The sequence below is a fragment of the Pogona vitticeps genome, chromosome 1, assembly GCF_051106095.1.
Source record: "Pogona vitticeps strain Pit_001003342236 chromosome 1, PviZW2.1, whole genome shotgun sequence".
NCBI classification, from domain to species: domain Eukaryota; kingdom Metazoa; phylum Chordata; class Lepidosauria; order Squamata; family Agamidae; genus Pogona; species Pogona vitticeps.
The window spans coordinates 184761190-184774887 of NC_135783.1; the positions used below are offsets into that span (position 1 = coordinate 184761190).

Below are 13698 nucleotides of genomic sequence, written 5' to 3' on the forward strand. Positions count from 1 at the left end.
GATCTGCAGATTTTATGGGCTTGGGTGGCCTTTTGATGTCCCCAGAAAAAGATAGAAAAGGTGAGCAAACAAGGATCATTTGAAATTCCTTGGCAGGCAGCAAAAAGTAAAAGGGAAGCCTTCAAGTACTTCAGGGATTTTACAGCATATAGTACAGTTCTGTGCTGAAGGTTGGTTCTAGGTTTGAAAACTAAACATAGGTAGGTCTCCACTGGTCCTGGCATACTATTTGGTCTCGGCTTGCCTGGTCAATACAGTTATAGGTATCCATCCATCCCCTGCAATGCCTTGGAATGATTTTATTTGAAGGTTATGTGGGAAATAAAATAATTGCTATTTCTTGCTTCTGCTAGGCACATAAGGCCAGATATGAGTCCTAGTAATAGCTGTTGGGGCACTTAGATAATAGGAGGTGTGGTAAGACCTGTGGGTCCTGGATTCAGGTTACATCTCAAAAATAAAATCAGTAGGCACCTTTAACAATTCTGTTTTTCAATCTAAATTTCATATATTTAAAATTGGGAAATTAGTCCTCAGAATCCTGAAGTCTCCTAAGAATAAATCCTTAGAAAGCACTTTACACAATTAAATACTATATCAATAATCAATAATACACTTGAACTGGACCCAGCAAATTAGTGATTAGGACAAACTAATATTGATTGTAATAAGTGTGATTAACTGACTCACAGTGACATAATTCCCTTCAAAAGTTCATTTCATAATCTTTTTATGAATCCTTAACGATCACAGTGAAAGAACATCTCTGATCCCTTTTCTAGAACAGAGGAAAGCATATACTCTTTCAGTCAACAAGTAATTGTTTTGTGGTAGTAAATACAGTATTCTGAATTGGGCTGGGGATATATATGACATTTTGTTAGCTGCTTTGGGAGGTGATATGGAAACATTTTAACTACAATAAAGTTAAACTATGATTGTTAGCCTATATGACTTTAAAAGGAATTAAACGATTTCAATTTCAATAGAGTCCTATTTGTGTGTTCAGTATTAAAGTGCAGTAATATATGTAGAGGGGAGAACACTTGCCCCTTTCTCGTGTATTTCCATCACTCTCTACATGTAGAGGGCACTTTCTAAAGAAAAATAAACTCTATCCATTGCAGCTCTCTGCGTTATTCAGAGAGTGGAAGGCATGTGTTCTGAATCTTATGGAGAACTTCCACCTATAGAGGAGGCCAATTCCTGCAGTAAGACACTTTCCATGTGAGGACAACAATGGAAATGTGTAAACAGGATTAGAGTGCTCGCTCTTCTGAGTTCTGAATGCCCAAGTAAGGCTTTGTTCTGTCAACTAAATGGAATATACATGCTCACAGGCAATATACCTCTGAATCGTAATTGCTTTTGGGCATGTAGCATGGGAGAGGTGTTGTTTCCACAGGCTGCTCGTGGTCTTCTTAAGGGCACCTGTTTGCCACCGTTGAAAACAGGATCATGGACTAGATGTCACCTTTTTCTCATCCAACAATTATTTTTTGATCTTTAATTGTGAACTCAACACTTTTATCTCTCCAGGTTTGATGATTCCTGTCTTTTGTGTGGTGGAGCAACTGGATACTTCTCTTGAATATGATAATCGAGAAGAACATGCAGAGTTTGTTCTGGTCCGCAAAGATGTACTTTTTAGTCAGCTAGTGGAAACTGCACTCCTGGCTCTTGGATATTCCCACAGCTCTGCAGCTCAGGCACAAGGTATTGCATCAAAATATACAGTTGTGTGGTCATTAGTTTATAAGTTCTTCCATAGTTTTTGAGCATGCTTTAAAGACAAATAAGTTATGCTAGGAAATCCATAAGTGAATAAGGTCAAGGAATATTGGGGAAACAAACATTAAAATTGCAGTTCTGTATTCATTTACTGTTAAAAATCCGATGGAAAATGTTTGTACTTAGCATGCTTACGTTTGTGACATACATTGTTAGCACCTATTCGTTTGTTGCTTGATTCACAGTTTATCAATCAGAAAGGAACAATATGGAATATCTCTCTCTCTTTGTGTGTGTATTTGAACAAAACATATCAGACACCTTGCAAAAGCTAATTCTGACAGCCCAGTACATTGGCAGGCATTCATGATAAACTAAAAATGACTATACAATAGTGTTAATTTGTTCTTCTAAAGTTGGACCATTCAAGGTATTTTACATGTAGGTGTATCCTTAGGAATAGTAAACAATTATATAAGAAAATAGCTTTAATTGCCTGATTAAATTTAGATTATAGAAATGCCAGCTTTTAGTAACAACTGGAAGGGAGGAAAAAAATCAAATTCCCTCATTTGTTGTTCAGAACTGAATACATTAATTGTGATAACTGATGACTTGTTTTGACCATTATTTGTGAGAATTGCCTTTTGTTTTCAACATATACAGTCACCTGGAGAATATTTAGTGTCTTTTGCAATGCTGGGTATTCCCCTGCAATGTTTTATTAAATAGAAATGACTTGCTGTTCAGTAAAAGAAATAATAGATTATCGTGTGAAAATTACTGATAAATTTGTATGAGTGAAAATAATCACAAAAAGCATAGTTTGTTTGTAGATGATCCATGCATGAATGCTAGCTGGAATCATTTGAGAAAAGGCATTTTCTACTACAGTATAGGAGCTGATAGGGCATGTCTCCCTTGCTAGGGTTTTTAAAGTCTTCTGGTTGATAAACACTCGCCTTTTCAGTCAAGCATGCTTTTACAAAATTGCTTAATTTAACTGATTATTCAACAGAACAATATGACTCTGACCAAGACACAAAAAATTCAAGTTATTCTTCTTCTTTAAATTTAGTATTCCTGCATGTAGAATGGAATGAAGTAGTATCTGTTAAGCACACTCTGTAGTTTTTCCTTAATAAAACTGAAGTGGTTTAACACTTAATCTAATTTAAGGCTGTATTTCTATGTATATTTACTTGACAATAAGCCTGATTAATCTAAGAAGAAATGTTATTAAAATTATAAACAATTGTAAAATTGTATTTGGATATTAACTGATATTTTAGCTGTATACTTAAAAATTGCAGGCCAAGGAATTTTATATCTGTTTTAGTATAATAAAACTCAAGCATCCTGGAAAGATAGACTACTAATATGGTAGAATTTTAAAATCAATTTTTATAGGTATTTTTTTATCAAAGCAGTTTGATAAGTATTCCTTGTTAGCTTTGTGTGATAGCTTAATTTGAAATAGGCAACATGTGACAATAGGATACAGCAACATTGTACTTTGTTGCCAAACATTAAAAAAAAGCAAAAACATGTTTCAAAAATGGCTTTATGCCATTTTAAGAACACTGCTGTCTGAATATGAATGTCAGTTTCCCACTGTTTTCTGTGATACTGAACCAGCTTCCTGTTTAACAGCTCTATCCATATTGTTTAACATATTTGCTCAACATTTTGTGAACTAACATGTGGAACATAATGAATTAAACAGTGAAAGCATCATTCCTGGGAAGGAGATCCCAAGAAAGGATGCTTTTATGGAGGCATGAGGCTTCTTTTACTGAACCATGTGAGCTGAGTATTTTGCTGAAGGGAATGTATGGCTGCTGCAGTGAGGAAAAGGATATCATATTAGCTATTGACTGTTCACCCCTGAGAATGAGTAACTGCTTCTTATAATCCTGATAATATCTAGGTGTTGATCCAGTTGCGTTTACTGTCTTTTCATATGTTCTCAGAATAAAGGTGTAAGGGTGCAATCAGATGATTATTTAGATTTTTTTAGTGCCCTGAGTACTGCATGGTTCACTTTGTTTGCTGGTGACCAGATGACATGCATGAGATTGTGATTCAACCCAACCCTGCTTGTTGTCCAGGATAGACCTTTTTGGTATAGTTGTAGGGCTGCTTTGTTTTTTGAATGGGACTGGATCATATTTAGATGGAAGAATCATTTTAAAGGGTTATTTTAAAGATCACACCCAGCTAATCCAACATGATCTCTTTTGCACTTTCAGCCATCTATGTTTTATATTGCCATTAGTGGTTGCCACCATGCCATCCTCCCTAAATTACTTGCTTGGTTAGGTTTTCCTGGGAATCCATGCACAATTAAAAGTTAATTGCTATGGATTTACAGTATGTATAACAGGGGTCAGGGAACTTTTTTACCTTTTACCCCCCCCCCAAATTATATACGCTGGCATTACCCCCTTGATTCGAAAGGAAGGAAATCATACATTAATTGAATTAAAAATATTATTGAATCTACACAGGCTGTGTACTGAACTAGCAGGATGCACCAAATTTGATAAAGATGTGCACTATTTGTGCTGGAACACATTGCAGTCCAGCCATGGTGTGGTATAGGGAGTAGTAAGGTGTCCAACGTGCCTAGCAAGTTGCATTAAATTTTTGCTAGCTCGCAGAGGATTTAACCATCATCAGTAGCTGCAAGAGTGGTGCTAGCAATGACATGATTGCTCAAGACAGCCAACGCAGAATGGGGGGGGGGCTTTCCCTACCACTTTAATCATTCTATGTGTGGTGTGCAAAAAGGAACAAACCAGGCTAATGGTCATGTCACCCACCTTGGTGCCACAGTCCAATATCAAAGGACCAGTGTGCTTTTTTAATCATCATCATCAGTGGCCAGAGGATTGAAAACGATCAGTCTACATCACAATCCAAAAGAAGGGAAATGCCAAAGAATGCTCCAACTGCTGTACAATTGCACTCATTTCACATGCTAGCAAGGTTATGCTCAAAATCCTACAAGGTAGGCTTTAGCAGTATGTGGACCAAGAACTCCCTGAAATATAAGCTGGATTTTGAAGGGGCAGAAGAACGAGAGACCAAATTGCTAACATGCGCTGGATTATGGAGAAAGCCAGAGAGTTCCAGAAAACATCTACTTCTGCTTCATTGACTAAGCAAAAGCATGGCAGAAAGTGAGGAGGACTTAAAGAACCTCTTAATGAGGGTGAAAGAGGAGAATGCAAAAATGGTCTGAAGCTCAACATCAAAACAACCAAGATCAGGGCCACTGGTCCCATCAGCTCCTGGCAAATAGAAGGGGAAGATATGGAGGCAGTGACAGATTTTACTTTCTTGGGCTCCATGATCACTGCAGATGGTGACAGCAGCCACGAAATTCAAAGACACCTGCTTCTTGGGAGGAAAGCGATGATAAACCTAGACAGCACCTTAAAAAGCCACCCTCCCCCTGCCTTAACTCAAGCTTTCTCTTTTGCTTGCCTGTTCTTTTTCATAGTTTTGAGTGACTCTCCCTCCTCCCTCCCTCCCTCCCTCCCTCCCTCCCTCTCTCTCTGTCACACACACACACACACACACAACACACACACACACACACACACAAACACACATCCATCCACCCACACTCCCTCCCTCCATTTTCTACATATATTTTCTACATACATTTAAATAAGGTTGATGAAGCCCTCGGTCTCTCGCACCTTCCTTCCCTCATTAACTTGATCCTTTCCCTCCTCCTGCTTGCTTGCAGTCATTTCCGGAGGAAGCAGTCATTCAGAAGTCCCGGATTGATTGATTGCCTGGGGCTAATCCACAGCTATAACCAATCAAGCAGGCTTATCACCAATCTCTGAAAGAACGGAGAATTTGCAAGTGCCCTGCTGCAACCAAGGAAGTAACAATGAGAAGTGGCTTACAATTTGAGATTTGGCTGCAGAGGGTAGGGGTGGGAGGGAGGGAGGGGGGTAGCACTGTGCTCATTACCCCCGGGATTTTCACTTTTACTCCATTTGGGGTAATTTACCCCTGTTCCCCGACCACTGATGTACTGTATAACAAACCAACAGAGACATCAAAATTATGAATTTATTGCAACATCCAGGGGACACAGTACAGTACATGGTGCTATTCTCTATGCAACTGTACATGTCTTCTCTTGATGGATTAGATCAGTGGTTCTTAACGTGGGCGATAATGCCCCCCAGGGGGCGATTTCATTTTTCAGGGGGGCGGTAGAACGAAAAGGGGCGGCGTGGGGGCGCTGGAGCAGAAGGGGGCGGTAGGTAGGCGCTGGAGCAAGCCAAACCTGTGAAGATGGCTGCAGCCTTTTTATAGTGTGCATGAATATATATTTTCCTCCAATCTTAATTTAGTTTCAGAGTTTTTGTCTTGAAATTTTTAGTTCCTACATTGCGGTTTGTTTTTACGCCCTTTTAATATTTCTTTTTGCGTCTTAAAATTCGCTTGCAACTAAATCATTAAATGTTACTTTTTGGGGGCATTTCATTTTCTTGGAATTGAATTTTGTTTTCAGGGGTCATTGGATTTAAGTGTAATAAATAAATAAATAAATAAATAAATAAATAAATAAATAAATAAATAAATAAATAAATAAATAAATAAATAAGATAGCATCACCATGGGGAGGGGGGCGATGATAACTTCCTTAATGGCTCAAGGGGGTGTTTCTTTCAAAAAGGTTAAGAACCACTGGATTAGATTTCCATATTTATTTATGGAGACTTGTGCCTAAGGAAACTATTACACAGTATTGCACTGTGGCTGAAATCCTGTTGCACAGTTATGCAAATGGTGTCATCTGTAGAGGTAGTAGATCTTTTTCGTTTTGTTTTGCATGCTCAGTTGTGAAACTCAATATGCAATGGACAACATCTGTGGAGATTTCTTCATTTACAGCAGTTCACTTCCAAAAGTTATGCTGTTTGCATAATTGCACTACAGGATTTTAGCCCATTACTGTTTGAATCAGCTTTGGCTGCCATATTCAGAGAGGCAAGAGGTTTTTGTAAAAAGGGGAACGTGCATCTTATGTTAAAAATATTTGTTCATCGTGGTCTTCTGTGAATGCACACAAAAGGGTTAACCCAGCGCCAGCGTTGGTCCTCTTGGAACATTCTTGAACTTTAAAAGAAAAGTAACAAAGTTTAAGGCTCCCTATACCACGCATGCTCCACCCACCCCAGCCTCAGTTCCATTTTCCCGCCTAGCGACTTGGAACCTCTCACTTCGAGCTCCGTTTTTCAAAACCTTTTTCTTAGAATTTTTTCGTGTTTTTCGACCGGACTGTACTGACTACGAGAACTGTCATATCCCTTGACGCGGACCTCTCTTTTCATGGACTCTGCTTTAGAGTTTCCCCTCAAACTTGGCTGCTTCGGACTTCCCACCTTTTTTCCTGCCTCATAAACGGCTCCCTATAAGACTTTCCTTAGCTTTTAGGTCCCCTCAGGACCTTTCAGCCGTTGTATGGTTTGTTCTAGGAAGATACCCCACCAAGACGGGCATGATCGATGCCTTTTTTGCCTGGGAGAAGCCCACCTTTTAAAGGCAAAATCCTGCAAGCACTGTAAACTCTTTACCAAAGCGGCTTTGAAAGCCAGGCAACAACGTCTAAAGTACCATCTGTGGGAATCCACACTGTCTTCCACCAAGCCTTCGGACATGGAACTTGCCTCACCGTCAGCTACTCCTCATTCTGAATCTGCTGCTTCACCTCAACCGACTGTTTCTAAGACTGGCAAAGCCGCAAAAAAGTCTGTTTCATCTAAGAAATCTGCTACGACGTTGAATGCTTCTGTTGCTCCGTCTCTCAAACCTGCAAAACAAGCAAAAGCAAAGGCTCTGGTTAAACCTAAGGAGCCTTCCGTTCAGCTTCCTCCCATATCTGAATCATTACCATCGCCTATATTAGAGGAGTCTTCAAGAGATCATGAATCTTTGTCGGAGGCCACACCATCTCTGCCTCCTCGACAATCTGAGCTTGTTATCCCAGAGGGCGTATCTTCTCTGACGCCGAGTCCGCTTGCTGGAGCCACCGCAGGCTTGACTTCTGCCCCACATAGCCCATTTTCTCATGGGCAGGGGTCTTTGGCTTTTTCGATCTCCTCAGCGCCCTCAGGGTCGAGATCCCCTCGTACGAAGCGCTCATCAAAAAGGAAGCACCGTTCATCCACTCGATGTCAATCAAAACGTCGATGTTGAGCCCATTCCTCCACATCTGATGACTCGGGAAGAGTTTGATCACGGAAACACCATTGACGTCGAAGGGACTCTAGCTCCTCTGATTCCTCCTCAACTGATTGACTTTGAAAACATAGGAAAGTTAAATACATTTATGTGTCATCTTCTTCAGAATTTCCTTGACCCCGTCATCATCATCAACGTCGACGGGTCGACCTTGAGATTTCTAAGGCTTCAGCGCCCTTACCAGCAGTGCCTGCACTTCCTGACTTGAATATTCCCTCTACTTCTCAACAGATTCATTCTTCGACGTCGAAGGACAAGCACGACATCGAATGCAGGTCACATAAAAGGAACAGAGATGTCTTTTCCTCTGACCCTGTTGAAGTCTCTTCTACTCATTCCTCGGACTCTGATCCTGACCTTCCAGCTCAGCCTTGCCAAGGGGATTTTCCTGAGGGTGACGTGGTGCCTTGTGATACTGGGGACCCCCATGCTTCCTCCCCTTCAGAAGACTTCTCTTCATATTCCCAAATGTTGTCACGCCTAGCACGGGCATTAAAGGTAGAAGTGGACCAACCTACACCTCCTGCTGAAGACCTTATTTTTGGAGACATCAACCAGGAGAGGTCTCCACCTCCAAGCCCTACCTTTGTACCAGTTATAATGGAGATTATTAAAGAGTTCTGGGAGCAGCCTTCTACTTCTCCCTCTATTTCTCACCAAACTGAGAATCTGTATCATGTCCTCGGTAATGACACGAAATTTCTTCTTAAGCACCCTATTCTGAACTCACTAATTGTAGAAACCAGTTGTACTAAGCCCACTGGAAAATCACACGTTACCCCCACGAACAAGGAGGGTAAAAAGTTGGAGATTATTGGAAGAAAGATTTACTCCTTAATTTCTTTCCTCCTGTGAATCATAAACTATCAAACTGCTTTGGGAACATACCAGAAACAACTCTGGCTCAAAATTTTACCTGGTCTCAAAATGACCCCAGAAGATGTAAGACAGGGCTTCTTGAATTCTTATGAAGAAACACAAGCTGTATCAAAACATCAAAGTTTGTCGATTCAGCATGCAGCAGAGACCGCTGCCAGATTTCTCATGTCTGCAATCACTCTGCGCGGGCATGCTTGGCTGAGATCTGCCAACATCCTGGAGGATGTCAAAACCAAGGTGGAAAATCTTGCCTTTGATGCCACCGGGCTTTTCAGTGACAAGACCAATAATCATTTGGAGGAACTACATAAGGCTAAAAAGACTGCAAAATCCTATTCGATCCAACCTCAGCCTAGATATAACAAATTTCAGTGGAGAAAGTCTTACTCACAATACCAGCAATCTTCATAGCAATACAGACCATATAAGAACTTACCTCAATAAAGATCTTCTCAAGCTTCTTCCTCCGCTCCCAGCTATCATCCTCAGCAGTCGCAGTGTAGGCAATTTTATAAGCCACCTGCCAAAAAATCCAAACAGTATCTTTGACTCTGCCTTAGACATAAACGGAAACCACATCACCACACGACTTCAACCATTTCTGGCAAACTGGTCTACCATCACAAATGACTCATGGGCATAAAAAAATCATCCAGTCCGGCTACTGACTGGAATTTATAGAATTTCCTCCCTTAGGGTTCGTAAGTCACACATCTTTCGATCCCGCTCTGGAACAGGAAGTTGTATCTCTTCTAGAAAAGGATGCTATTCAACCTGTCCCAATTACAGATCTAAAAAAATGGATTCTACTCCTGGTACTTTGCTGTGCCAAAGAAGGGTGGAGGTATAAGACCTATCCTCGACCTCAGAATCCTAAACACTTACCTGCATCCAAGATGCTTCCGGATGGTGACCTTGGAATCCATCCTGCCCCTGCTAAAGAAAAACAATTGGTTTGTGGTAGTGGATCTGAAGGATGCATGCTTCCATGTGACCATCCATCCAGATCATCACAAATACCTTCGATTCATCTTCCAGGGAACCATTTATCAATTCCTGGCCTTGCTCTTCGGACTTTCAACAGCTCCCAGGACACTCATAAAGGTCATGTACCTGTAGCAGCTTACCTATGCCTCAACGACATCCACGTCTACCCTTACATAGACGATTGGCTGGTAGTCTCTCCATCCAAGACTCAGGCTCTGAAAGACACAAAATTCATTCTACGGTTGCTGCCAAAGCTAGGCCTCACCATCAACATGGAGAAGTCACATCTCGAACCCTCCAAGATAGTGCATTACATCGGAGCACGCCTGGATGCCATCAGAGGTCGAATTTTTCTGCCCAAGGACTGGATCTGGAAAATACGCAGGGCTCTCAAAAAGTTTCGACCAAGGGCCCGCATGAGAGCAAAACATGTCCAACACCTGTTAGGCCTCATGGCCTCCACCACTCCAGCTTTGGCTTACGCACATCTCAAACTGCGGTCCCTGCAATCATGGTTCCTGGCATTCTTCAATCCCATGGGAGACAGCCAGAGGAAACACCTTTGTGTAACTCCTGAGGTTGCAAAACAATTCCAGTGGTGGAACTGTCCTCCACATCTGAGGATAGGCAGACCTTTTCAACCAATTTGGCTCACCGTGCAAGTGACGACAGATGCCAGTCCGACAGGATGGGGAGCACACTGCGGACAGCACAAGGTTCATGTTGTCTGGTCTGCACAAGAAAGAAACCTCCACATAAACCATTTGGAGATCATAGCAGTCATCAAAGCCTTCAGAGCTTTCTTTTCCATGGTGCAGGGTCGTGGTGTTCAATTGGTGACAGACAACACCACGACCATGTACTATATCAACAAACAAGGAGGGACTCGCTCAGGATCGCTTCTCTACCTTGCGATTCACCTTTGGGAGTGGTGCTACCAGCACCATGTCTTTCCTGTAGCGATACATGTGGCCACAACAGAGAATGTGTTGGCAGACCAGCTGAGTCGTCTCACATGTCAGACTCACGAGTGGGAACTGAACACCCAGGTGTTCCAAGAGCTCTGTCACCTATGGGGGACCCCAACTGTAGACATCTTCGCTTCTCATCTCAATGCGAAGTGCACCGAGTATGCATCTAGAGCCAGCCTAGGCATGGACTCGTTAGGGGACGCATATATGATTCCATGGAATCAAGGACTCCTCTACATGTTTCCTCCTCTTCCGTTAATACAGAGGTCTCTAGTGAAGCTTCGTTACTCACCTGTGGGGGTGATCTTCATAGCTCCTTACTGGCCTCAGCAAGTATGGTTTCCAACCTTGATGATGATGACCTCAGAGTTCAAGAGACTACCAACATTTCCCAATCTCTTGACACAGGATGCAGGCAGAGTGTTCCATCCAGACGTGGAGACACTACATCTAACAGGGTGGAGGATCTCCCCGAGATCAAGGAGGTGTTAGATCGAGCCAGAAAGCCGTCCACTTCACTACTGTACAGTTATAAGTGGAAAAGTTTTCTAAAATTTACTGAAGCCAGGGGTCTCGTACCATCCCCTGTATCTCTTTCTACCTTGTTACAATACTTGCGTTACCTGTTTGATTTCAAGTTGTCTCTTTCCACTATTAAAGTTTATCTAGCTGCAATCATCTCCTTTCAGCCTAAAGATTCAACTTCATCCCACCTGTTCTCTCATCCTACAGTTAAAGCCTTTCTTAAAGGACTTACTAATCTGAGGCCTCCAGTTCGACCACCAGTTCCATAGTGGTCCCTTCAGTTGGTGTTGCCTGCACTTACCCGTCCTCCCTTTGAGCCAATGGCTACGTGTGACCTTAAGATGTTATCTTCGAAATCGTTATCACTTCTACCAGACGAGCGAGTGAACTTGCTGCCCTTCGTTCTGATCAACTTTTCCTACAGTTTTTCAAGGATAAGGTGCTGTTGCACCCCAATGTCTCTTTTCTCCCAAAGGTTGTCTCGGACTTTAACCTCAAACAGCCTTTACTGCTTCCCACTCTGTTCTCTGAACCTACAAATAACACTGAGCGCATGCTCCACACTCTGGATGTCAGGAGGGCTCTGGCCTTCTATGTTTCTAGAACCAAGGACTTTAGGTCATCCAATAGACTTTTCCTCTGCTACTTTGGGAAAAAAAAGGGTCTCCCAGCATAGTCTTCAACGCTCTCCAGATGGATTGTCTCCACGATTTCGCTTGCTTATGAGCTTCAGCGTAAGACTCCACCTGAAAGACTTCGGGCTCATTCCACGAGAGCCATAGCCTCTTCTATTGCCCTACTACGTGGCGTTGATGTGCCTGACATCTGCAGGACTGCCACTTGGTCTAATGTCTTCACATTCATCACTCACTACAGGCTAGACCTGAGGGCCAAGAAGGAGACAGGTTTCGGGAGAGCGGTGTGCTCCAGTGACAGCCCACCATCCGGTGAGTAAGTGTGCCAATCACCCTTTTGTGTGCACTCACAGAAGACCACGATGAAGAAAGAGAGGTTACTTACCTGTAACCGTGGTTCTTCAAGTGGTCATCTGTGAATTCACACAATCTGGCCCTGCCTCCCCTCTGTCTGTCACTGGCTGTATCTATCTCATGCTCAGGTACCTGTGGCGGATAAATGGAACTGAGGCTGGGGCGGGCAGAGCATGCGGGGTATAGGCAGCCTTAAAACTTTGTTACTTTTCTTTTAAAGCTTGAGAATGTTCCGAGAGGACCAACGCTGGCGCTGGGTTAACCCTTTTGTGTGAACTCACAGATGACCACTTGAAGAACCATGGTTACAGGTAAGTAACCTCTCTTTTGGTAGGTTTATAATTCTATTATGATTTCTCATCCAAAATTTTCAGGAAGGCAAGTTTAAGCTTCAGTTTAAATGGAAACCAGGAATAGATACAAATATTTCTGAATACACATATTGAGAGGCAAAAACTAATATGGTTTTAAAGTCCCATACTTGGGTTTAACAGAATTTATACTGTAATCCTGTAATTTAACATATGGATGTTATGTACGTTGTAGATAGCATAAATCAGGGATTAGATTCCTTTTTCATGTAGGAATTATTTTCGATCTGTTATCTTATGTGGTGATTTTCAACATTTGATATATTTTAAAAGGAAAGGAACTGTTGCTATCACTTTGTTATTTTTTATTACCTTGGAGAGTTTTCATAAACTAGTGTTTTGTAAAAATTCATGGCTGGAATCCTAGTGAAATTATATAAATTACATTGTCAAACTGCTACAAGATACTAGTCACATGCTGGTTACATAGCTGTTACTTAATCAATAGTGCATCCAGATTACACTAATTAACAGCAATTCACCACTGTGGCTTTTATAAGTTCACTTATATATACATAAATTGCTAATATAATTCTGTAACATAGATATTTTAGCATGTATTCAGTACACTAGCATTGCATACGACCAAAATATAAATTGTATGTGATAATTCTGTGTTGCCAGTTTGAAAGATCAGTTATAGGATATTAATAAAACACATCAAATGTATGGACTATAACAACTTGAACTCTGATTTGTAGTTTATTTAGAAAGGCACTACAATAGTTTTTTTAAAAAATAGTATGATTAGATTTTATTCCACATTTAGATTTTATACCAGTACTTAGAATACATAAACTTAATTAAAATCTTTGGAAGTACTCTGTATATTTTTGTGCCTGCTAATATGTAGTGGAATTTCTCTCATATTTTGATAAATGTACAATGTCAGCTATAAAAATAATAGATGTATAAATACTGCCACTGATGTGTTATAGTATCTCAGCAGCTACAAATCACAGAATTCCT

At 41.3% G+C, this 13698-nt stretch overlaps 1 protein-coding gene across 2 annotated transcripts in view; it reads left to right on the forward strand.

The window, feature by feature from the left end:
- SATB2 (SATB homeobox 2) overlaps positions 1–13698 on the forward strand; it is a 193587-nt gene that overhangs the window by 41876 nt on the left and 138013 nt on the right. For both annotated transcript variants that reach the window (XM_020795339.3, XM_020795340.3), the window contains exon 3: positions 1540–1716. In XM_020795339.3, the coding sequence (XP_020650998.2) occupies positions 1540–1716 (177 nt within the window). The remainder of the gene's footprint in view (positions 1–1539; positions 1717–13698) is intronic.